Here is a 27,003-nt window from a genome sequence, read left to right as displayed (position 1 = left end):
CCCACCAGAGGCATGATTGTAGTGAGTTTCGAGGATTCTTCATTGAGCGGAATTTGCCAGAACCCACATTTTGCATTCAAGATGCTGAAAACCTTAGCATTGGGCATGTCTTCATAGGATGATGAGGTCGGAGCTGCACCTTGTTTAAAATGACTGGATTGATGTGAACACTGACCGTGCCATCTTTCATACTGCAGCCACCACTGCTGAACCCGCTGTTTGGCCTCGTCCATGGGGGCTATGACACCCAGTGTTGTCATCCATGGTATCTCATCGACCTTCTGCTTCATAACTAAGTGTACTCTTCTTGGAGCACAAACTGTTGGTGGTACTGAGTCACCTAGCCTCGTGGCATATTACAGGTAGCTTACCAACGACTTAACAGTTGAATAGGTCTTCAATCAGTTTAGGGGCCTGATGCTGCAGAGTATGTACATCTGGGCCAAGGTGGATGAGCCCCAGTGTGATGCTGTGCTGAAGATCCACAGTGGACTTACGTTTTGGTTGACTGTATGAAACTTGAAGCTACCCTGTGTGCAATGGAGAGTGGCCACGCCTCACCTCTGGATAGGATGTCTGCTACAGACCACAAGGTTCACCTGGATATTAAGGTCTGGTGTTGCATATGGGTGCAGAGCTCATATGCTGTATCTCTACCCGCACTCCAGGGTGAACACCCACACAGCCCCTTAAGTAGCTGCATCATCACACCATCCACATGACTACCCAGTCTACATGGTGGATGTACTGTACTTTGATTTGCAGAAGGCATTTGATAAATGCCTCATCCATGGTTATTGTGAAAAATAAAAGCTCATAGTATAGGGGGTGACAAATTGGCATTGGTAGAAGATGGGCTAGCTAACAGGAAGTGGAGTGTAGGCATCAATGGGCAATTTTTTAGGTTAACAATTTGTAATGAGTGGGGTGCCTCAGGAATCCATGCCGGGGCCTCCACCTTTTACAATTTATATACATCACTTGGATGAAACGACAGAAAGTAGGGTTGCTAAATTTTCTGACAACTCAAAGATAGGTTGGAAAGTAAGTCGTCAGGTGGACATGAGGCTAAAAAGATAGTTTGGGAGAGTGGGCAAAGATCTGGCAAATGGAGTATAATGTAGGAATATTAAATTGCCCATTTTGGCAGAAAGGATAAAAAAGTATATTATCTAAAAGATGAGAGATTTCAGAGCTCTGGGATTTTGAGGGTTCTGGGTGTCCTACTGCATGAATAGCAAACAGTAACTATGCAAGTACAGCAAGTAATTAGGAAATGTTATCGTTTATTCCGCGGGGAATTGAATACATGGGCCGGAATTCTCCAATCTGAGTTCATCCCAACACCGTTGCCAGCGAGAACGTAGAATTTGGTGCAAACTCCATTAATTGCTCCGAGACCAGAGAATCCCACCGGAGTGAACGGACGGGAAATTCTGACCAAAAGTCGGAAGATTAAGGTTATGCTTCAGTTATACAGTACATTGATGAGACCATCTGGAGAACTGTGCAGAGTATTGGCCTCCTTATTAAAGGCAGGATCTAAATGCATTGGAGGCAGTCCAGAGATGGTTTATGTGATTAATGCCTGGAATGGGCAGGTTGTTGCCTGAGGAAAGGTTAGACAGGTTAGGCTTGTATCCACTGGAATTTAGAAGAGGAAGAGGCGGCTTTAATGAAAAATATAAGATCCTGAGTGTCTGGACAGAGTTCATGTGTCCTCTTGTGGGAGAATCCTAGAACGAGGGGGTCAAGGTTTAAAAACAAAGGTCACTCATTTAAGACAGATGAGTATTTTTCTCTGAGGGGTCATGAGTCTTTGGGACTTTCTTCTCCAAAAGGCAGTGGAAGCAGAGTCTTTGAATTTAAAAAAAAATAAATGTGTTATTTATGTCTTTGGCATTTCAACAACAACAAAACCGAAAATATACATAACAATAAAAATATATGATGTGGAGATGCCGGTGTTGGACTGGGGTGAGCACAGTAAGAAGTCTTACAACACCAGGTTAAAGTCCAACAGGTTTGTTTCAAACACGAGCTCGTGTTTGAAACAAACCTGTTGGACTTTAACCTGGTGTTGTAAGACTTCTTACAATAAAAATATAAACATAGTACAAATTCCACCTCCCTCTCCCACAGGTCTTGCCATTTCTTACCCCCCTAATCTATGCTAACCTAACCCCCTCCCTCCCCCCTTTCTGCTGATGATTAGTTTTCTGTGAGGAAGTCGACGAATGGTTGCCACCTCTGGGCGAACCCCAGCAGAGACCCTCTCATGGCGAACTTAATTTTCTCCAGGCAGAGGAAGCCTGCCATGTCTGAAAGCCAGGTCTCCGATTTCGGGGGCTTTGAGTCCCTCCATGCCAGCAATATGCGCCTCCGGGCTACCAGGGAAGCAAAGGCCAGAACATCCGCCTCTCTCTCCTCCTGGATTCCCGGGTCCTGCGATACCCCAAAAATCGCCACCTCCAAACTCATTGCCACCCTCATATTTAATACTGTGGACATGGCGTTAACAAACCCCTGTCAAAATCCCCTCAGTTTTGGACATGCCCAGAACATATGGACATGATTCGCTGGCCACTCATGCATTTCGCACACCTGTCCTCCACTCCAAACAATCTGCTCATCCGGGCCACTGCCATGTGAGCCCGGTGAACTACCTTAAATTGGATCAGGCTGAGCCTGGCACATGTTGCAGTAGTATTGACCCTTCCTAATGCATTCGCCCAGAGGCCCTCCTCTATCCCCCCAGCTCCTCCTCCCACTTTCACTTCAGCTCCTTGGTTTGCATCTCCTCCGAACCCATAAGCTCTCAGGATATGTCTGAGACACTCCCCTCTTCTATCCATCCTCTAGAGACCACCCTATTCTGAATCCCCCTTAGTGGCAGGAGAGAGAAGGTTGGTACCTGCTTTCGCAAAAAGTCCCGAACCTGTAAATATCGGAATTCATTTCCCCCAGCCAATGCAAATTTCTCCTCCACGCCCTCATATTCGGGAAGCTACCTTTCAAGAACAAGTCCCCCATCCTCTCAATCCCCGCTCTCCGCCAAATTTGGACCCCCCCCCCCCCCCCCCCCCCCCGCGTACATCCTCCCCGGGGCAAACCAATGGTTGTCGCAGATTGGGGACCACCTCGATGCCCCTCTGCTCCCACATGTCTCCTTCCCTGCCCCCAGACACTCAGGGCTGCCACCACCACTGGACTGGTGGAGTACCACGCCGGCGGGAATGGCAAGGGTGCCATCACCAATGCCCCCAAACATGTGCCCTGACAAGAAGCCGCCTCCATGCTCACCCACGCCGCCCCTCCCCCCAACCAGCCACCTCCTCACCGTGGCTATATTAGCCGAACAGTAGTAATTACTGAAACTCGGCAGCGCCAGCCCTCCATCCCCCCGACTCCGCTCGAGCATTGCCCGCTTCACCCGCGGGGGCTTACCCCCCACACAAAGCCCACGATAATCTTATTGATCTGCTTAAAAAAGGACCGCGGGATGAAGATGGGGAGGCACTGGAAAAAGAATAGGAACTTCGGGAGGACCGTCATTTTTACTGACTGCACCCTACCCGCCGGAGACAACAGGAGCGCATCCCATCTCCGAAGTCCTCCTTCATCTGATCCACCAATCGAGCCAGGTTCAATTTATGTAGCCGGTCCTAATCCCTCGCCACCTGAATACCCAAGTATCTAAAACTGTCCCCTACCACTCTAAACGGCAGTTCCCCCAATCGCCTCTCCTGACCTCTCACCTGAACCACAAACAACTCGCTCTTCCTCATATTAAGCTTGTACCCCAAAAACCAGCCGAATTCCCATAATTTCCCCCATCCCCTCCATTGGGTCTGAGACATACAACAGTAAGCTATCCACATACAGCGAGACTCTGTGCCCTCACCCCCCGCGCCCTCCAGACCAACCCCTTCCAACCCCTTGAGGCCCTCAGAGCAATTACCAGCGGCTCTATTACCAGCGCAGACAGTAGTGGGGAGAGGGGACATCCCTGTCCCGTCCCCCAGTGTAGCTTCAAATAGTCCGAAATCGTCCCGTTTGTCCGTACACTAGCCACCGGAGCCCGGTACAGCAACCTAACCCAGTCAACAAAGCCCTTTTCAAACCCGAACCGCTCCAGCACCTCCCATGAGTAATCCCACTCAACCCGCTCGAAGGCTTTTTCCGCGTCCATCGCAACCACCACTTCAACTTCCCTACCTTCCGGGGGCATCATGATCACATTTAGCAACCTTCTTACATTGGCCACCAGCTGCCTTCCCTTAACGAACCCTGTCTAGTTCTCCCCTATAACGTCCGGTAGACAGTCTTCAATCCTAGAAGCCAGAATTTGGCATCCACGTTCAGCAAGGATATTGGCCTAAAAGAACCATACAGCTCCGGATACTTGTCCCTTTTCAGAATGAGCGAGATCCTGGCCTGTGACATTGACTGGGGTTAAAACCCCTCTTGCCTTGGCCTCGTTAAAGACCTTCAACAACATCAGCCCCAATATTCCAGAGAACTTTTTATAGAACTTGACTGGGTACCCATCCGGTCCCGGGGCCTTACCCGACTGCATGGCCTTCAAACCCTCCACTATCTCCTCCAACCCGATCAGGGCCCCAGCGCTTCTACCAGCTCCCCATCCACCTGCGGGAAAGTCAGCCCATCCAAAAAGTGCCTCATCCCCTCCGGCCCTCCACCCCTCATCCCCTCCGGCCCCGCAGGGGGTTCCAACCTGTACAACCTGCTATAAAAGTCCCGAAAGTTCTTGCTCACCCCCGCCGAGTCCCCAACTAAGTTCCCATCCCCATCAACAACTTTCCCTATTTCCCTATCTGCCTCCCTCTTTCTGAGCTGCTGTGCAAGCATCCTACTGGCCTTCTACCTGTGCTCGTAGATCGCCCCCTTCACCTTTCTGAGCTGTTCCACTGCCCTCCCGGTGGTTAATAAACCAAATTCTGCCTGCAGCCTCCGGCGTTCCCTTAACAGCCCTTCCTCTGGAGCCTCCGCATACCTCCTATCCACTCGTAGAATCTGTTTTACCAGTCGGTCCATTTCTGCCCTATCCGTCCTGTCCCTCTGAGCCCTGATCGAGATCAGCTCTCCTCTCATCACTGCTTTCAGTGCTTCCCAGACCACCGCTGCTGAGACCTCCCCCGTATCATTTGCCTGCAGGTAGTTCAGCATGCACTTCCTCAGCCTCTCGCACACTGATTCGTCCCACATCCAACCTACGTGGCGGGCGCTGCTTGCAGTCTATACTGACCTGCAGGTCCACCCAGTGCGGAGCATAGTCCGAGATCGTATTCGCCGAATACCCCGTGTCCACCACCCCCACCAACAGGGCCTTGCTCACAACAAAGAAATCTATCCAGGAATACACCTGGTATACGTGGGAGAAAAAAGAAAATTCCTTGGCCCCTGGCTGCCTAAATCTCCATGGATCCACCCTGCCTCCATCTGCTCCATGACCCCTTCAGCTCCTTTGCCATTTCTGGCACCTTGCCCGTTCTCGAGCATGACCAGTCCAGGTCTGGATCAATAACCGTGTTGAAATCCCCACCCATAATCAGCCTGTGCGAAACGAGGTCCGGAATCTTCCCCAGAACCCTCTTTATAAAATCCCCATCGTTCCAATTTGGCGCGTATACGTTGACCAGCACTACCTTCATACCCTGCAGCTTGCCACTAACCATGATATATCGACCACCCACATCCGAGACTATCCTCCCCACCTCAAATGCCACCCGATTGTTAATCAGAATCGCAGCCCCCCTTGTCTTTGAACCCAGCCCCGAGTGGAAAACCGGACTAACCCAGCCTTTTCTCAACGTGACCTGATCCACTACTTTAAGATGTAGTCTCCTGCAGCATCACAACGTCCGCCTTCAGTCTCCTCAGGTGCGCAAACACACGTGCCCTCTTTACCGGCCCATTTAGCACCCATACATTCCAGGTGACCAGCCTAGTTGGGGGGGGGCAAGGTGCCCCCCCCCCCTCCCCAGCCTGACCGCCATCTCCTTTCTTGGGCCCGCCTCTAGCCCATGCGCCGCACCTCCCCCGTGGTGGCCCCCACCCCCCGACCCCCTCAGTGACCTTCCATCGAAATCCCTCCCACGTCAGCAGAGCACACCCCCCAACAACACTACTCTAAATCCCAACCCAGCTAATAAACTAAGCATATACACACTGTGCTTCTGTGAGCTAGCTCACCCAGCTAGCTTGGTGACCCCCGCCTCTGGCGCCAAGAAGTCTCCCACCCATTGTTCCCTCGCTCCCCTCCCCCCCGCTCCTGTAAACAAATTCCCTCATCCAACAATCCCCAAACAAACACCCCGCAGCAAGAAAACACAAAAAACAAAAGCACCACCCACCGAAACTCAGACAGGCACGTCTCCATCCCACCAAAGTGCACAACAGTATAAATACACAAGATAAAACACAAAAGTAACCTTGCCAACATCTACCCTGATAAAGAACCAAAAACCGAATGGAAAATAGAACTCCCCCCCCCCCCCCCCCTCCCCTTTACTCTTCCCCTAAACAGAGCTCCAAAAAAGACTGACACAAAACAATACGAGAAGGCATAGTCAATTTAACAACAGAGAAAAAAACAACACAAACCCCACCAAAAAAATAAGGGGGAGAAAAGAAAAACAAACAAAAACACTCAGAAAAACAGAAAAGGAAAAAGGGTCCAAGATAGGCCAACATATTGTCACTGAGTCCAAAAGTTCTCAAACTCCCACCAGTCCTTTTCTTTTTGCAAAGTCCAGTGCCTCATTGGGCGACTCAAAATAATGATGTTGAATTTAATGCATAACCCACAGACGTGCTGGGTACAGCAGCCCAAACTTCACCTGCTTCTGAAAGAAAATTGCCTTGACTTGGTTGAAGCCTGCCCTCTTCCTCGCCACCTCCACGCTCAGGTCCTGATACACCCACAGGATTCTGTTATCCCACTTACAACTCCGCGTGCGCTTGGCCCACCGCAGAATATATTCCCTGTCCAGGAACCTGCGGAATCTCACCACCATCGCCCTCGGAGGGTCCCCCGCCCGCGGCTTCCTGGCAACGCCCGATATGCCCTGTCCACTGCCAGCGGTCGGGGGAATGCCCCCTCCCCCAGCAGTTTCGAACATACTTGCCAAGTATGCTCCAGCATCTGCTCCCTCCGGGAGCCCGGCAATTCTTAGGTTCTGCCGGCGGGACTGGTTCTCAAGGTCCTCCACCTTCTCCAAGAGCCTTTTTTGCTGTTCTCGAAGCATCCCCACCTCCAGCTCCACTGCTGTTAGGTGCTCCTCTTGTTCAAGCAGCACCTTCTCCACTTTCTGAATCGCCCGGTCCTGGGTGTCTAGTCTGCTCTCCAGGCGATCAGTTGATTCTTTGATCGGGTCCAGGCATTCCCGCTTCTGTCATGCAAAGCCATCCTGAATGGCCTGCATTACTGGGTCCGTTGATCGCTGCGCTGCCACCCCAGGGGCCGTCCCTCGGCCATACTATCTCCCGTTACAACTTCAACACAGCTCGCTACTGGCTTCTTGTTTCTGCCCTTTCGCACACTTCTGATCCTTTTTTCCATAAACCAATGCGAGGAAACAGTGCCAGCTGCCTCCACCAACAAATTTTCCGTTTAAAACCAAAAAAAGTCAGGGGGAAAGGTCCAAAAGTCCGACCAGAGCGGGAGCCACCAAATGTGAGACCTACTCCTCCATAGTCACTGGAAGTCGAGTCTTTGAATATTTTTGAAGGAAGAGCTATATTGAGTCTTGCTAAACAAGGAGATAAAACGTTATTGGTGGTAGACGGGAATGTGGAGTTGAGGTTACAATCAGATCAACCATGATCGTGTTAAATAGTGCAGCAGGCTCGAGGGGCCGAGTGGCCTACTCCTGCTCCTAATTCATATGTTTCTATGTTTATTTTCCGCTCCCTAGCTCCAGGGTTCTTTATGCTATATATTTTATTGTACTATATTGTTTACTGTACTACATTGAGCTATAACGTCCTAATTGAAATGAGATAATTCAGCACCGGTCAGGAATTGAACCTGGAACCCTGTCACATTTTTCAAGCACGTTTTTATTTAATTAACATCAAACTTGAATACTGTTTCTGATACTTGAATTCAAAATGTAACTAAAATTTTCTCTTCTCAGGGCAGATCTGGAGACACTGAATCTATTCTATCGCTATCTCTCCTGGAACTACATGAACAATTGCAGGAAGATTCTCTTTCTCCCGATGGTGTGTTGCATGCTTACATGGAGAAGGTATGAAAATGTCATTTCAAATGGCTAGCCATGCTACCACATGGTTAGAGATCCTATTCAGTACAGTAATCGCTACACATTGAATCTGGAGTACTCCTCTGTTCCGCTGTTGTTGAACAGATTGTAAGGAGAGGAATTAGGAGCAGATGTGGGCAATTCAGCCCTTCGAGCCTGCTTTGCCATTCAATCAGAACATGGCTGATCGCTTCCTGGTCTCAAATCCGCCTTCCTACCTGTTCCCCATATCCCTTTAACCGGTTTTTAAAATAAGAAATATATCTATGTCCTTGAAATCATTTAATGATTCAGACTCCACACTATAGAATATAGAACATAGAACATTACAGCGCAGTACAGGCCCTTTGGCCCTTGATGTTGCGCCGCCCTGTGAAACCACTCTAAAGTCCCTCTACACTATTCCCTTCTCGTCCATATGTCTATCCAATGACCATTTGAATGCGTTTAGTGTTGGCGAGTCCACTACTGTTGCAGGCAGGGCATTCCACGCCCTTACTACTCTCTGAGTAAAGAATCTACCTCTGACATCTGTCCTATATCTATCTCCCCTCAATTTAAAGCTATGTCCCCTCGTGCTGGACATCACCATCCGAGGAAAAAGGCTCTCAATGTCCACCCTATCTAAACCTCTGATCATTTTGTATGCCTCAATTAAGTCACCTCTTAACCTTCTTCTCTCTAACGAAAACAGCCTCAAGTCCTTCAGCCTTTCCTCGTAAGGTCTTCCCTCCATACCAGGCAACATCCTTGTAAATCCCCTCTGTACCCTTTCCAATGCTTCCACATCCTTCCTATAATGCGGCGACCAGAACTGCACGCAATACTCCAAATGCAGCTGCACCAGAGTTTTATACAACTGCAACATGACCTCATGGCTCCGAAACTCAATTCCTTTACCAATAAAAGCTAACACACCGTATGCCTTCTTCACAACCCTCTCAACCTGGGTGGCAACTTTCAGGGATCTATGGACATGGACACCGAGATCTCTCTGCTCGTCCACACTACCAAGAATCTTGCCATTAGCCCAGTACTCTGTCTTCCTGTTATTCCTTCCAAAATGAATCACCTCACACTTTTCTGCATTAAACACCATTTGCCACCTGTCAGCCCAGCTCTGCAGCTTATCTATGTCTCTCTGTAACTTGTAACATCCTTCTGCACTGTCCACAACTCCACCGACTTTAGTGTCATCTGCAAATTTACTCACCCATCCTTCTACGCCGTCCTCCAGGTCATTTATAAAATGACAAACAGCAGCGGCCTCAAAACAGATCCTTGTGGTACACCACTAGTAACTGGACACCAGTCAGAACATTTCCCGATCAACCACCACCCTTTGTCTTCTATCAGCTAGCCAATTTCTGATCCAAACTGCTAAATCACCCTGAATCCCATGCCTCTGTATTTTCTGCAATCGCCTACCGTGGGGAACCTTATCAAACGCTTTACTGAAATCCATATACACTTCAACTGCTTTACCGTCATCCACCTGTTTGGTCACCTTCTCGAAGAACTCAATGAGGTTTGTGAGGCATGACCTACCCTTCACAAAACCATGGGGTGAAATTCTCCAACCCCACGCAGGGTCGGAGAATCGGCCGGCGGCGCCGATATTGCCGCTCCCGCCATGTTAAAGATTCACCCACCGGTCATAAAACGGCGTTCTTCAAATACTGCCGGCCGCCTCGGAAAACGGCTGGCGCCGGTGGGATGCCATTGTTTTTTTAAGCTTTTTTATTCACCTGCCCGGAAGGGTTCTGCGCTGTGAATTATAAAGGCAGAACCCAGAAACTTTGCCAAAAGTTTTTCCCTCTCTCTCCCCGCGTTTTTCCTGTTGTTGTGAAACTGACCTGAAATCGCAGAGGCTGAAGCAGAAATAGACAAATCCAGACACATCTCCCACCCCGGGATCCCAGCATTTCCCTCTTCATTCTAACCAGGCAATATTCCTGGGTTTAGGCAGATTGCAATATACTCACCAAAGCCCTGCTCTCAGCCAGAGGACGGACGGGACTCCCTCTCTCTGTCTCTCTCTCTCTCTCTGTCTGTCCCCACAATCTCCCTCTCTCGCTCTCTCTCTCAAACAAAGACAAGGCAGCTGGGAGGAAGGGGAGCCTTGAGGAAGATCTGCTGATGCCCCATCCAATGGATGCCCGGGGCCAACGCACCGTCGCACCCCCCTCTGCACGCCGCTGCCCCCTACCCCTACCCCCCTCCCCTACCCCCTCCCCCTCCCCTCCCTCCCCCCTCCCCTACCCCCCTCCCCTACCCCCCTCCCCCCCATCCCCCCCTCCCTTTCCCCCTCCCCTACTGCCCTCCCTCCCCTACCCCCCTCCAACGCCGGGCAGCGTTGATGATGTCGCCCGATGTCAACCGACGCGCCACTTCCGCAGCGGGTGAAACTGACGCGTACAGCGTCACTCCGCTGCTGGCCCTTCGGGACCGGAGATTTAGGGCTTATAAATGGGCCCCGACGCCGGAGTCACCAGCGCCGTTTTTGCCCGCCGGTCAAGGGCGTCACGAAGGTCTTCGGTGAATTTCGCCCATGTTGACTATCTCTAATCAAATTATTCCTTTCCAGATGATTATACATCCTATCTCTTATAAACCTTTCCAAGACTTTTCCCACAACAGAAGTAAGTCTCACTGGTCTATAGTTACCGGGGTTATCTCTACTCCCCTTCTTGAACAAGGGGACAAGATTTGCTATCCTCCAGTCTTCTGGCACTATTCCTGTAGACAAAGATGACTTAAAGATCAAAGCCAAAGGCTCAGCAATCTCCTCCCTAGCTTCCTAGAGAATCCTAGGGCATTATGGGGCAGCAAGTTCCACATATTCACCACCTTCTGCGAGAAGTAGTTCCTCCTCATCTCCGTTTTATATCTACCGCCTCTCAACCTATATTGTGATCTCTCATTCTAGGTTGCCCCACAAGGGCGAACATTTGGTCCATGTTTATCAATCCCTTTTAGATTTTATATAGCTTGATCAGATCCTCTCTCATCCTTCTAAACTCCAGCGAGTACAAGTCCAAACTGTTTAATCTCTCCTCGTACGCCAACCCTTTCATCTTTGGAACCAATCAACCTCCTCTAAACTGCCTCCAATGCCACCACGTCCTTCCTCAAAAAAGGAGATCAAAACTGGACATAATACTCCAGATGTGGTCTCACCAACATCCTATACAACTGCAACAACACTTCTCTACTTTTATACTCCAGCCCTTTAGCAATAAACAATAACATACCATTTGCCTTTTTTATTACATACTGTGCCTGCATACAGACCTTCTGCTATTTATGAACAAAGGCACCCAGATGCATTTTGAATTTGCTTAATAGTTGTTGATAAAGGAGCACTATGAAGTATCTTTAACTTTTTAAAAATGATCAGAGAGAGACCAGAACTTGAAATGTTAAAATGTTTTATTTTGGAACAGTATTATTTATTTCTTTTCACATTTCTATGATGTTGGCAGTTCTATCTTATCAGCTTTCAGTGATGCTATTTTGTGATGTTGCTTAATTTTGCATCCTATAAAACTTGAGCAGTATGCAAAATGCACAGTAGCCATTTTCTGTTGGCCAATTCACATTTCCAACACTTTTTCTATTTGATCTGGAACATTTGTATCTGTATGCAGATTCTCAGAAGCTGGCAAAAACATAGAAGTGATTCCCCACCTCTTGTGATAATGGTATATACATTAGATTATTTTATAAAGCATTTCTTTTAAAAAAAATGTTTTTTTTGTGTTTTGTACATGGTATAAATACAAGTAAACACACACAAATCAAAAGAAGAAAAAGTAAATAATGAGAGAGGTTTTTTTTACATAAAAGGTGGGAGGTGGAGGGGACCTGGGTGATGCCCCTAATGCTATTTACATTTTGGTTAGCTTTTTATTCCTGTTTAATTGCATGAGCTTAGGCCTTGGATCATTCCTTCTTCCCATTCTTTTGTCCTCATTTTGCCTTGCTGTGCTTGTTTTCGCCGTTGTCCTCCCTTGTGCTTTCTACTCTGTTTGTGTTCCCTTCTCTTCTCTTCCTTCTGGTACCCCTCTATTGTTTTCCCCAACCCCTCCCTTCCCCTCACCTTCTTCCCTGCTATCCCCTTTTTCTCTCGCTGGATTTGGCTACCTCTTCTTGTTTCATAGATTATATAGACACATAGAAGATAGGAGCAGGAGGAGGTCTTTTGGCCCTTCGAGCATGCTCTGCCATTCATCACAATTGTGGCTGATCATCCAACTCAATAGCCTAATCCTGCTTCCTCCCCATACTCTTTGATCCCATTCTCCTCAAATGCTATATCTATCCACCTTTTGAATATATTCAAAGTTTTAGCGTCAACTACCTCCTGTGGTAATGAATTCCATTCTTTGTGTGAAGAAATGTCTCCTTCCCTCTGTCCGACATGGTTTACCCTGAATCCTCAGACTGTGACCCCTGGTTCTGGACACACCCATCATTGGTAACATCTTCCCTGCATCTACCCTGTCTAGTCCTGTCAGAATTTTATAAGTCTCTATGAGATCCCCCTCATTCTTCTGAACTCCAGCGCGAACAATCCCAACCTAGTCGATCTCTCCTCATATGACAGTCCCGCCATCCCTGGAATCAGTCTGGTAAACCTTCGCTGCACTCCCTCGAGAGCAAGAACATCCTTCCTCAGAGAAGGAGACCAAAACTGCACACAATACTCTAAGTGTGGCCTCACCAAGGCCCTGTACAATTGTAGCAACACATCCCTGCTTCTATACACAAAACCTCTCGCAATGAAGGCCAACGGGCCATTAGCCTTCTTTACCGCCTGCTGCACTTGCATGCTTACCTTCAGCGAATGGTGCATAAGGACACCCAGGTCCCGCTGCACACTCCCCTCTCTCAATTTACAACTATTCAGGTAGTAATCTGCCTTCCTGTTTTTGCTTCCAAAATGAATAACCTCACACTTATCCAAATTATACTGCATCTGCCATTGATTTGCCCACTTGCCCAATCTGTCCAGATCTTGCTGCAGGAGCCCAGCATCCTCGTCACAATTCACACTCCCACCTAATTTGGTTTCATCTGCAAACTTCGAGTTGTTACATTTTGTTCCCTCATCTAAATCATCAAATATATTGTGAATAGCTGGGGTCCCAGCACCAATCTGTGTGGTACCCCACTAGTTATGCCTGCCAATTTGAAAAGGACCCATTAATCCCTACTCTTTGTTTCCTCTCTGCCAACCAGTTTTCTATCCACCTCAATACATTTCCCCCATCCCATGCGCTTTAATTTTGCACAATAATCTCTTATGCGGGACTTTGTCAAACGCCTTCTGAAAGTGCAAATATACCACATCGACTGTACTGGTTACCTCTTCAAAGAATTCCAACAGATTTGTCAAGCATGATTTTCCCTTCATAAATCCATGCTGACTCTGACTGATCCTGCCCCTGCTTTCTAAATGTTCCGCTATAAAGTCGTCAATAATGGATTCAAGCATTTTCCCCACTCACAATGTTAGGCTTACTGGTCTATAATTCCCTGCTTTCTCTCTACTTCCCTTTTTGAACAACGGAGTGACATGAGCTACCCTCCAGTCTGCAGGGACAGTTCCAGAGTCTATAGAATCCCGGAAGATGACCACCAATGCATCCACTATTTCCAGAGCCACCTCCTTAAGCACTCTGGGATGCAGGTTCTCGCGCCCAGGGGATTTATCCGCCTTCAATCCCATCTATTTTCCCAGCACCATTTCTCTACTAATGTTGATCTTCCTCAGTGCTTCCCTCTCACTAAAACTTGTGTTGTCCAACATTTCTGTGATCTGATTTGTGTCCTCATTTGTGAAGACAGAACCAAAGTATGTATTCAATTACTCAGCCATTTCTGTGTCCCTTATTATGCATTCCACTGTTTCTGTCTGCAGAGGTTCTACATTTCTCTTTACCAATCTCTTTCTCTTCACATATCTATGGAAACTCTTTGAGTCAGTCTTTATGTTCCCTGCAAGCTTCCTTTCGTACTGTACTTTCCCCTTCTTAATCAGTCCCTTCGTCCTTCTTTGCTTAATTCTAAACTGCTCCCAATCCTCAGACCTATTATTTTTCTCGGCCAATCTGTATGTTTTTCCTTGTATCGGATAATATTTCTAATTTCCTTTGTCAGCCATGGATTGGCCCTCTTACCCCCTTTGCTTTTGTGCCAGACAGGAATGAACAGTTGCTGTAGTTTCCCCATGCGTTCCTTGAATATTTGCCATTGTCTATCCACTATAATCCCTTTTAAGTAATTCTCCCCAATCTATCAAGGCCAATTCATGCCTCATATCCTCATAGTTCCCTTTATTAAGATTCAGCACCCTAGTCTCCGAATCAACTACTTCACTCTTCATCTTGATAAAAAATTATTTTATATTGTTATGGTGGCTCATCCCCAAGGGGTCTCGTACAGCCAGATTGCCAGTGATTCCTTTCTCATTACACAGTACCCAGTCTAAGATGGCCTGCCCTCTAGTTGGTTCCTCCACAAAATGGTCAAGAAAACCATCCTGTATACACTCCAGGAATTCCTCCTCTACGGCATTGTGGCTAATTTGATTTGCCCAATCTAAGTGAAGTTTAAAATCACCCATGATCACCGATATTCCCTTGTTACATGCATCTCTAATTTCTTGTTTAATGTCATTCCCAACCTCACCACTGCAGTTTGGAGTCTATATGACACCCACTAATGTTTTTTGTCTCTTGGTATTTCTCAACTCTACCCATACAGATTCCATGGGCGGAATTCTCCGCAAGGCCTGACGCCGTCGTGAAACCTGGAGAGGTGCATTAAGGCACAGAGCCTTTAAGTTTGTCTTTTTCACAATGTTTGTCTTGCTCACAATATTTTTCTCTACTGCCCTGTTTGAATTTTGCCCACCTTTCACTTTTCTTGTTCACTTTTCTACCTTTTGCTTTTGCCCTTGCTCCCTCTGACTCGTTGCATAGGTTCCCATCCCCCTGGCATATTAGTTTAAGCCCTCCCCAAAATAGCCCCCCTCGGACATCAGTTCCAGTCCTGCCCAGGTGTAACCCGTTCAGTTTGTACAGGTCTCATCACCCCCAGAACTGGTCCCAATGCCCAAGGAATCTGAAACCCTCCCCCTGACAGGACACCATCTCTTCAGCCACGTATCATCCAATATATCCTGTCATTTCTACTCTGACCTGCACGTGGCACTGGTAGTAATCCTGAGATCCTTTTGAGGTCCAATTTCTTAACTTCCTTCCTAGCTCCCTGTATTCTGCTTTTAGGACGTCATCCCTTTTTTTACCTATGTCGTTTGTACTGATGTGTACCACGACCACTGGCTGTTCACCCTCTCCCTCCAGAATGTCCTGTACCCCCTCCGAGACATCTTTGACCCTAGCACCGCGTTTTCCCTCACTCCCTTCTCTTCTATCGTGCCCTGGCACCTCATCCTAGCTCATGGCTACGTAGTGGTTGGCCACAAATTGGTCCCGGAACAGTCGGGTGAATGGCTCCCATGTTTTGTGGAAGCCATCTTCCGACCTACGGATGCCGAATTTGATTTCCTCCATTTGGAGAAATTTCAATAGGTCAGACAGCCAGTCTGCAGCTTTAGGTTGTGCTGCTGACCGCCAGCCAAGCAGGATTCTACGGCAGCCGATTAGGGAGGCAAAGGCAAGGGCGTCTGCCCTCCTCCCCATGAAGAGTTCTGGCTGGTCTGATACCCCAAAGACCGCCACTTTAGTGCATGGCTCCACCCTCATCCCCACCACTTTGGACATTGCCTCGAAGAAGGCTGTCCAGTACTCGGCAAGTCTGGGGCAAGACCAGAACATGTGGGCATGGCTGGCCGGGCCTCCTTGGCACCGTTCACATCTGTCTTCCAACTCCTCATTCGGGTTCTGATTAAGTGGGCTCTATGTACCACTTTTAGTTGTGTTAGGTTGAGTCTTGCGCGTGTGGAGGTCGAGTTGACCCTATGTAGTGCTTTGTTCCAGAGTCCCCACTCTATTTCAAACCCTAGATCTTCTTCCCATTTCCTCCTCGTTGCATCTAGTTCGGTGTTGGCTCTCTCTATCAGTCGTTCGTACATGTCACTGCAGTTCCCTCTGCCTAGAATGTCTGCTTCCCAGGTGGGGGCCTTGTCGGACATTTCGGTCAGGCCGAATTGCTGCCGTAATTGCCTCCAGGACTGGAGCGTAGCTACCACCACTGGGCTGCTGGAATGTTTTTTGGGTTGGAGTGCTGCCTCCTCCGTGCACACCCACTCACCATCTGGCACCTTTATCCATCCCATCACTCTTTTTGCTGTTGCTGTCAAGTGTTAGTATTGTAGGTTTGGAAAGGCTAGCTCCCCATGGATTTTGTTTTCTGCAGGCCCTTCTGGGCAGCACATTCATTTTGATCTTCTGCACTCTCCCTGCCAGGGGAGCCCACGCACTCCAGGGTTGCCCTTTGTCCAGGGGGCACCCAACATGGCCGTCAACTGTGCGTTCGCCATGTGGCTAGACTCCTGTACTCCGGGAAGCACTTGCAGTGCTTCTTTGCACCAGCCCCCTGGTTGCGGTCCTGTGTAGCCATAATGCCGCTTTCACTCTGCTCCTAGCTTTTTCTCTCTCCCCCTTTGCTCTCCTGTCCCCGCTGTTTGTCCCCCCCACCCCACCGCCAGGCGTTGTCCCCTCTGTTGGGTTGTGCGCCGCGGCCTCTGTCTGCTGCATGATCCTACCACTGACTTTCCCGCTAGTGTGGTTACACCCCTCCCGGGAGTTACTGTCCCATATTGCCCTTGCCCGCTTTCTGTATTTCCTGTGCCTTCCCCGTATTACCCTGATTGCCATTACACATTCCTTCTGCCGCTACTCATTTTGTCTAATAAGGCCACATTCTCCCGCGTGGCGGTCTCTCAGATGGTGGCTTGCTGCTTGTGTTTAGTGGGGGGGGAGATAGGTACATCTCTACTGCCCCCACCCCCCACTCCTCCATGTTAGCTTACTGTTGCGCTGTCGTTCCTTGCTAACTATCGCTTCTCCTGTTGTCGCTGTTCCAGTCCGCACTCCATGACAAACTTGTCGGCCTCGGCAGGGGCTGTGAAGAAATGTTCCTTGCCCTGGTATGTGACCCAGAGCTTGACTGGGTACAGCATACCAAAGCGTATGCCATTCTTGTACAGCGCGGCCTTCGCCCTGTTAAATTCAGCCCGGTGCTTGGCCAGGTCAACCCCAATGTCCTGATAGATTCTGATTCTGTGTCCTTCCTAACTGCAGTTCCTGGACTGTCTGCCCCAGTGCAAGATTCTCTCACAGTCCTGGTATCAGTGCAATTTTGGCATTACTGCCCTTGGTTGGTCCCCTGCTTTGGGTTTTGGTCGCGGTGAGCCCTGTCTATTTCTGCTGGGTTGGGGAAAGTTTCCCATCCCACCAGGTTGCCCAGCATCTGGGCCACATAGTTTGTGGGGTCCTTATCCTAGATTCCCTCCGGTAAGCCCACTATTAGCAGGTTTTGTCTTCCTGATCGCTTCTCCTGATCCTTGACTTCTCCCCTCAGACTGCCCTGCGTCGCGACCAACCTCTCCACCTCTTTCTCTGATGCCATGATCCAATCACTCTGGTCAGTGGCAGCTTTTCCAAGTCTTTGATTGTTGCTTCTTGGACTTCCAGCATCTTTTCTGCTCTGTCTAGGGCGAGCTGTATCTGTGCCAGCATTTCGGCCGCCACGTCTTTCACTGCGGCCTGAATATCTGTTTTTATTGCCTGCCGGTGTTTCCTAGGTGCTTCCGAGAGGAATGCCATCCAATTCCCCCGCAGTGAGGGAAGGTTTTGTGCGTGGCTGGTCTGCCCTCTCGCTCCGGCGAAACTTGCGCTCCGCCCCCTCGTGTGCTGATCGGCTCGTCCGACTGTCTCCATTCCAGGCCCCTTCTACTCCTGGTCTCTGTTCGTCTGATTATATTTAATTTGCATGGCACCTCCCCCAATAGCTTAGTGAACCCATGTGCAGTCGCCAGGACGTGTGGGGGAGGGGTGTGGTCAGACAGTGCCGGGGGCAGGACAATGCTGAATCATACCAATTCGCAAAGTTCCAGGTTTAGTCTTCAATATGCTCTGGGTAAGTTGATCTCTGTTGGGGCAAGAGTGCGTTGTTGTATTCACCACAGGCTTGGGTGAGTGCAGCTCCATCAACACCAGAGAAATTTGACACCATCCAGGAGAAGGCAGCCTATTTAATTGGCACCTCGTACCACTTATTAGGTGCACTGCAGCAACTTGCCAAGTCTTCTTTGACAGCACATTCCACAGCACGTTCCACATGTGCAACCTCCACCACATGGAAGAGCAAGAGAAGCACGGGAACACTACCACCTGCAAGTTCCCGTCCAAATCATACAGCATCCCAACTTGAACAATATCGCTATTCCTTCACTAATACTGGGTTAATATCCTTGAACTTTCTTCTTAGCAGCACTGTGGGGATACCTACACCACATTCACTGCAGCTATTTAATGAGTCGATTCACCAACACCTTTTCAAGGGCAATTAGGGATGGGCAATAAATGCTGCCCGAGCCAATGATGCTCCGATGCTATGAGCAAATCAAAAGGGAAGAAATGATTTTTGAGTTACTTTGTCATGTTGGATTTGCACTCTTCTTCTTTTGAAGGCCTTGGAAGTCACGAAGCAGCTGAACTGCCTCACGGATTTTCTTCCAGAATGTCAAACACAGCTTCAGGATCTCCGTCAGAATAAGAAAGGACTTCTATACGGCATCCCTGTCAGCATTAAGGACAATGTTAACTACAAGGTAGAGACTCAACTGATAGAAATCTAAAAGTATGTTGGAGAATGGTAAGGATGCAACCATGGTAGAGCTGGCCACTGAGAGTGATGAAATAGGGTGGGGAGCTGAGGGAGCAGATAAACTTCAGCTCAGTTGAGAACATAAGACTTTGCAGGAAATGGTGAATTTGCCCATTTGCGACAACAGTGGATGAGTGCTATTAAATCTAATGACAACCACTTTGAGAAGGATGTTATTTTTACAACAACTTGCATTTATGTAACCTGTCCCAATAATAAAACTTCCCAAGGTACTTTTATCAGAGAATTTGACAATGAGCCACTTGAGGACACACTTGAGATAGAAGGACAAAGAGGAAGGTGTTAAGAAATGTCTAATAGGAGGAAGTGGAGAGGTTTAAGGTGCGAATTTCATAGGGTGGAGCCAAACCAGTGGTGGTGGAATTAAAATTGGGAATGCACAAGAGATCAGATTTGGAGGAGTGCAGAGATATTGAATGCATGTAAAGCTGGAGACGGTTACACAAACACTGCGGGGGCGAGACCATGAATTTGAAAAGCTGAATGGGAATTTTAACATTAAAGTGCCACCAGACTGGGAGCCAATGTAGGGCACTGAGCACAGAGGTGTTTGGCAGATAAGGACATGGTTAGAAGGTACATTTGCGATGAACTCCAGTTTATGTAGGGTGGAAAATGGGAGGTCCACCAGGAGTGTGAAGCCAAGAAGGAACAAAGGCATAAGCAAGGGTTTCAATAGGAAATAAATAGAGATAGGACTTGGAGTCCTATACGCAGGTGGAAGTAGCAGGTTTTGGTGTGGGTATGGGAATAAGATTGGAAACTCATTTCAAACAGAACAGCAACGCTCATCCTCATACAGTTGCCAAGGTGAGAGATGGAATTGGTGTTTAAGGAAGGGAGTCTGTGGTGGAGATGGAAGACAATGGCTTGGTCCTTCCCAGTATTTAGTTGGAGGAAATTACTGCTCATCCAGTACTGCTCATCCAGTACTGGATGCTGAGCAAGCAGTGTGACAGATCTGAGACCATGGAGAGGTTGAAGTGAGTTTGAGCTGGGTGTGATCAGCAAACCTGTGGAAGCTGACCTGACAATTATAACAAGACAAATATAGTTTTCTGCCATGATGTTAAATCGACAAACACAGGCTCAGCGGTTGCTTTCATTGATCAGCATGTTTTGTGTGGTTTGTGTCTCTGAGCAGTTACTCTTTCATCTGTGTGGGTAAAACCCCTTTTACTCCTGTATTAAACTGTACACCGTATGAAGACTAATTTATGCATTTTGGACCTTTTTGATAACAATACTCTGCTCTCTTCGAACTTTAATTTGATAGTTACTTGTTATGGAACTTGATATAAAATATGAAGCTCCAAAGAGCTGGAGAATGAGTTGGTGAGGTGATGGGTTGGTCCAGTGATAATGATGTGATAGTTTGGTGCGGCCCTGAATGGAGTTAGTGGAGTTCACAGGGAATGAAGTTTCACTTGGGAGGTGAGAATTTGTCTGGACCTCGTATAGAGAAAAACATTAGCCTAGAAATTTGTGTCTCAGACAAGAAAAGTGTTTAACAATTTGGCTTGGTCTACATGTGACCTAATCAGTAGAACTTAAAGGCACCATGGCATACTGCTGTCAAAAAGGTGATTGTCTCAAAATAATTGAGACCAGGAGGAGTCTGGATGCTTTTCCCAACCTCACAACCTATTATTTCTCTCTTTGGAAATATTGACCTCAACCCTATGCCACCCACTTACCACATTGCCAATTCCAACCACCCTGATCTCAACCACCGTTCCCTTCACTCTTTGTCACACCTCGTTCTCAGTCTTAAGGCATTAGCTGAGGACTGCTGCTATTGATACAGTAACCTGATCTGGGCCTCTTCACTGGTGAGCAGCCTAGGAATATGGTTTGAAGGCCCCACCTGTCCAGTCACCTCCTGCATGCCCGTTTTGGATCATAACACATTATCCCCCAACTCCCAACCTTTGTTTCTGGACCAGTTTTTGATAGTTTCATGTCTGTGATTCGAAAGTTTGACTCTGTTTCAGAGGAAAATATGATTGCAGAGCAGGCTTTCAACAACCTCCTCGCATTCAACAACCTCCTCGCATTCAAGGACATCTGCCTGCCCTTTACAAACCCCATCCAATCCTCCCCAATCACTATTGGAGGGCCTCCATCCAACCTTTATATCAGCACCTTTGCCAATATCTTGGCGTCTACATTCAACAGAGATGTGTCCCTGTATGACCCACATACCCCAGGATCCTTGTTCTTCTTAAGCAATAATGAGATGGAGGCAAAATCATTAACATACACCACAAACAGCAAGAGCCACAGCACTAAACCCTTCAAAACTCCACTGGAAACTAGACCTCCAATCGCAGAAGCGATATCATCACCCTCTGCCTCCTGCCGCTCAGCTAATTTTGGATCCAATACGCAACTTTGCCTTGGATCCCATAGACTCGTAGTTTCTTGACCAGTCTGCCATGAGGGACCTTATCAAAAGGCTTGCTCAAGACCATATAGACCACGTCAAATGCAATACCCTTATTAACGCTACTCCACAAAAATTACATTTGTCAAATATGACCTTCCCTGAACAAATTTATGCTGACTATCCCTGATTAATCAGTGTCTATTCAGATATATTCTGTCCCTTAGAATTCTTTCTAGTAACTTCCCCACTGCTGAGATTAGACTGATAGGTGTACAATTTCCTAGTCTATCCCTCCCTCCCAATTTTAATAATGGTGCAATGTTAGCAACCCTCCAATCCTCTGGCACCTCACCTGTGGTCAGAGAGAATTTGAAAATTACTGCCAGTTCCCCATATATCTCCTCCCTTGCCTCCCTCAGCAGCACACGGTAGCACAGTGGTTAGCACTGTTGCTTCACAGCACCAGGGTCCCAGGTTTGATTCCCGGCTTGGGTCACTGTCTGTGCGGAGTCTGCATGTTCTCCCCATGTCTGCTTAGGTTTCCTCCGGGTGCACATCTTTGGACTGTGGGAGGAAACTCCGCACACAGAGGAAACCCACGCAGACACGCAAGCAACTTCATAAGCCTACTTGTGACAATAAAGATTATTACCTTTATCTGTGCGGAGTCTGCAGGTTCTCCCTATGTGTGCATTGGTTTGTTCCGGGTGCTCTGCTTTCCTCCCACACGTCCCGAAAGACATGCTTGTTAGGTGAATTGGACATTCTGAATTCTCCCCCCCGTGTACCCGAATAGGCACCGGAATGTGGCGACTAGGGGATTTTCACAGTAACTTCATTGCAGTGTTAATGTCAGCCTACTTGTGACAATAAAGATTATTATTATATCTCCGCTGTTCCTGCAGATATATTCACTTTTAAGGCTGCTACACCTGCTAGTACCTCCTCTTGCTTTGTTAATTTCCTGTACTATATCACAGTCATCCGCCCTGATGGGCGGCATGTTGGTTAGCTGCCTCACAGCGTAAGGGGCCAAGTTCAATTCTGGACTTGGGTGACTGTCTGTGCGGAGTTTGTACGTTCTCCCATCTGTGTGGATTCCTTTGGGTACTCCGGTTTCCTTCCATGGTCCAAAGATGTGCAGATTAGGTGGATTGACCATGATAAATTTCCTCTTGGTTAGGTTTAGGTTAACCCTTGCGCAGGTTAGGTTATGGGGTTACAGTGATAGGAAGCAGTGGACATTGGTACAGTGCTCATTCGAAGAGTCAGTGCAGACTCTATGGGTCGAATGGCCTCCTTCTGCATAGTAGGGCTTCTATGATGTCCACATGTATGTCTTCCTTTTCCATTGTGAAGACCAATACAATGTATTCATTGATGATTGTACCCACATCTTCCATGTCCAGACACAGATTACCTGTATCGTCTACAACTGGCCTTACTCTTTCCTGAGTTATTCTCTAGCTCTTTTAAAAAGTTTTATTCCTTTCACAGAGTTACAAAGACAATGCGCAGAGTGGACAGCGGAAGCCTTTAATCCATCACCTTGCTTGCTCCAAAAAACAATTCAAATTGAATCTAATTCATGGTCCCCACAAGAAAGACACACTAGATCCCAACTGACAAGAACAGGCATTAGACCTGACTTTGAGTTTGATCCTACATTTGATCTTAGTCAAAGTGGTTTTTTTTATTGAACCCGCCAAAGCTTTTTCATGCTACTATTTAGTCTATTTACTTATTTTCTAACTTTTTTAGCTCAATAATGTGACATTGTTTACATTTGTTCAACAATTGTTTCTTTCCTTAAAATCTCAACATTTTCTTTTGAATTTCAATTTATCAGGTCATAACGTTTTACAGTACAGAACGAGGCCCTTTGGCCCATCTTGTCTGCACTGGTGATCAAGCACCTATCTATTCTAATCCCATTTTCCAGCACTTGGTCTGTAGCTAAGATGTTTCAAGTGGTTATCTACATTGTTGTGCCAAACCTTGTGCTGGATTCTCTGATTTTGGGGCTATGTCCCCACGACGGCATGGGATCGGTGGCATTTTACACCAGAAAAACTGGTGCAAAACGGCCACCGATTCCCCGTTTGGCCAGGGGCTAGTAGAGCACCCGGCTCTAGCTGCCGCTATGTCCCGGAGAATTGCCGGGTCTGTGGCCGTGAGGTGCTTCATAGCGGAGGCCGCTTGCGGACCTGGCCCGCAAAATAGTCCCCCCTTCGGTCGACTCGCATGTCACGGACCACCCCACCACAGTGCCCCAGCCCCGATGTCCCCGCCGCCCACGGATCGGCCCTCCTCGACTAGGGCGGCGCTGGACTGAGTCCGCAGCTGCCATGCTGAGTTCCAGACGGGTGAGACCACACGTGTCCTGCGCCGTCGGGAACTCGGCATTCTCTCGGGGGTGGAGCATCGGGTGGCCGCGTATTCACAGTGTATGCCACTTTGGAGTGGGTGGAGCATCGTGAAAGTGGCGCCGCCCCTGATTTGGTCCGGAAATGTAATTCTCCGGCTGTTTGGCGAACGCGATTTTTGCGTCGGCGACCGGAGAATCCACCCCCTTATCTTTCCAGAATTTGTCTGAGTGAGAACAATCTGCAAATGTACCCCCCCAACCCCACACACACACACCAAGTGAAAAGTTTGGGCAAGCCTGTTGTGAAGAGTTATGTTTCTTCCTTCCTTGTGAAACTGTACTAATCTCGAAGTGATTGTATCCGAGGAGGTGTTTAGTGACAATACCAATGATTATAATAACTACATAATTGGATCATATTGGCTGTGATATTCCTTTCTCCATTTGCGGAAATAAGTAAAGAGGGGCAGAGTTTCACATGACTAGGTCCTTTTTGCTTTATATTTCTTGGGGATTTCTTGGGGATCCTTCAAGTTGGGTGAGCAAAGTGTTTGTGCATTGACCAGACAAGCTTTGAGAGGCCATTGAAATGAAATGCGTGGGCCCCATTGGTACTCCTCCTAATTTTCTTCTGGGTTCACTGCTGTGCAAGTGCCCAACTGTCGGCAGTACCTATCCATAGACTCCTAAAATGGGATATGTGTGTGCCTTTGGAAAATGCTAAACAGCTGAAAATCCAGACAGATTCTCATTTCTCCAAGCAGAGCGCATCTCAAATGTGTTCCATCAGACCTCTGCCCAGGCTAAATGAATAAGGGAGCAAAAATCATCTGTATGTTCTGTTATGATTTTTAGCAGTTTATGCTGTCACATAAGTAAAATAGTAGAGACGTATTCTTTGTCAAAAAGCATTTCATTTTTTAAACACAGGGTCATGATTCAACTTGTGGACTTAAGACATTCTTACAGCAGCCTGCAATGAAGGATAGTGTCATAGTGCAAGTGCTGAAGAAACAAGGGGCTATTCCTTTTGTGAAAACTAATATCCCTCAGTCCATGCTAAGGTAATTTATTATTGAGCTGCAATTGGAGGCTGGTGACACCTGTAAAGGGTTAATGTTTGTGTTAATTAGACAACTGTAATATAAGCATGACAGCAGATCAGCCATGACCATAGTAAGCAGAGCACAAAAAGTGCAAAGAGACTTGATGTCACTTACCACAAAATGAAAACTTAATACAAACTATGTCCAAGTCACTCATAGTCCAAGTCACACATAATGGGCGGGATTCTCCGACCCCACGCAGGGTCGGAGAATTGGCGGGAAGCGGCGTTATTTCCGCTCCCGCAGGTTTTCGAATTCTCCCGCCGGTAAAAAACCGGCGTTGTGCAAATCCCGCCGGCAGCCTGTGAAAACAGCTGGCGCCGGCGGGATTTCATTTTATTTGCACTGACCTTAAATCTCCGGCCCGAATGGGCCGAAGTCCCGCCGACGTGGCCACGGGTCACGTCGGCGAAAATCACAGTTGATTTAAAACGGCGTCAACCATTGATGATGGTTGACGCCGTTCAGTGTTGGGGGTGGGTTGCGGCATGGGGGGGGGGGGGTGGGTTGCGGCATGGGGGGGGGGTGGGTTGCGGCATGGGGGGGTGGGTTGCGGCCATCGGGGGGGGTGGGTTGCGGCCATCGGGGGGGGTGGGTTGCGGCCATCGGGGGAGTGGGTTGCGGCCATCGGGGGAGTGGGTTGCGGCCATCGGGGGAGTGGGTTGCGGCCATCGGGGGAGTGGGTTGCGGCATCGGGGGGTTGCGGCCATCGGGGGGGGTGGGTTGCGGCCATCGGGGGGTTGCGGCCATCGGGGGGTTGCGGCCATCGGGGGGGTGGGTTGCGGCCATCGGGGGGGTTGCGGCCATCGGGGAGTGGGTTGCGGCATCGGGGGGGTGGGTTGCGGCCATCGGGGGGGTTGCGGCATCGGGGGGGTGGGTTGCGGCCATCGGGGGGGTTGCGGCCATCGGGGGGGTGGGTTGCGGCCATCGGGGGGGTTGCGGCCATCGGGGGAGTGGGTTGCGGCATCGGGGGGGGTGGGTTGCGGCCATGGGGGGGTGGGTTGCGGCATCGGGGGGGTGGGTTGCGGCATCGGGGGGGTGGGTTGCGGCATCGGGGGGGTGGGTTGCGGCCATCGGGGGGGGTTGCGGCCATCGGGGGGGTTTGGGGGCAGCGGCGGGCAGAGAGGGGGGGGCGACGGATGCCCGGGGCCAACGCACCGTCGCCCCCCCCCTCTGTACGCCGCTGCCCCCTACCCTAACCACCCCCCCCCTCACCACCCCTACCTCCCTCCAATGCCCCTACCCCCCTCCCCACCACCCCTACCCCCCCTCCAACGCCGCCCCCCATCTCTCGCAACGCCGCAACCCCCCCCCCCCTTCAACGCCGGGTCCCCCCCCCCCTCAATGCCGGGTCCCCCCCCCCCTCAACGCCGCAACCCCCCACCCTCAACGCCGCAACCCACACCCCGTCCCCCTCCCTCTGAAGGCCGGTACCCACACCCCCCCCTCTCTCCTCCTCCCCCCCTTCCTTCCTCCTCCCCCCCCTTCCTTCCTCCTCCCCCCCCCTTCCTTCCTCCGTTAGTGGGGGGGGGGGGGGGGGGGGTGCGGCGTTAGTGGGGGGTGGGTGCGGCGTTGGAGTGGGGTAGGGGTGGTGAAGGAGGTAGGGGTGGTGAGGGGAGGGGGTTGGGGTAGGGGCAGCGGCGTGCTGAGGAGGGGGGCAACGGATGCCCGGGGCCAACGCACCGTCGCCCCCCTCTGCACGCCGCTGCCCCTACCCCAAACCCCTCCCTTCACCACCCCTACCCCCTTCACCACCCCTACCCCCCTCCAACGCCGCACCCCCCCCCCACTAACAAGAAGGAGGGGGGGGAGGAGGAGAGAGGAGGGGGGGAGGAGGGAGAGAGGGGGGCGAGGAGGAGATGGGGGGGAGGAGAGAGAGGGGGGGAGGGGAAGGAGGAGAGAGGGAGAGGGGGAGAGGAGATGGAGGGCGGGGGAGGAGGAAGAGAGGTGGGAGGGAGAGGGGGG

General features: G+C 49.3%; 1 protein-coding gene across 2 annotated transcripts in view; it reads left to right on the top strand.

Moving 5' to 3' along the window:
- Positions 1-27,003, top strand: part of LOC119964480 (vitamin D3 hydroxylase-associated protein) — an 80,164-nt gene that overhangs the window by 13,271 nt on the left and 39,890 nt on the right. For both annotated transcript variants that reach the window (XM_038794029.1, XM_038794028.1), the window contains exons 2-4: positions 8,163-8,276; positions 18,958-19,098; positions 24,863-24,996. In XM_038794029.1, the coding sequence (XP_038649957.1) occupies positions 8,163-8,276; positions 18,958-19,098; positions 24,863-24,996 (389 nt within the window). The remainder of the gene's footprint in view (positions 1-8,162; positions 8,277-18,957; positions 19,099-24,862; positions 24,997-27,003) is intronic.

Source organism: Scyliorhinus canicula, chromosome 4 (genome assembly GCF_902713615.1).
Source record: "Scyliorhinus canicula chromosome 4, sScyCan1.1, whole genome shotgun sequence".
NCBI classification, from domain to species: domain Eukaryota; kingdom Metazoa; phylum Chordata; class Chondrichthyes; order Carcharhiniformes; family Scyliorhinidae; genus Scyliorhinus; species Scyliorhinus canicula.
The sequence above is the reverse complement of the archived record's forward strand: the minus strand, read 5'-3'. Positions and strand labels throughout refer to the sequence as shown.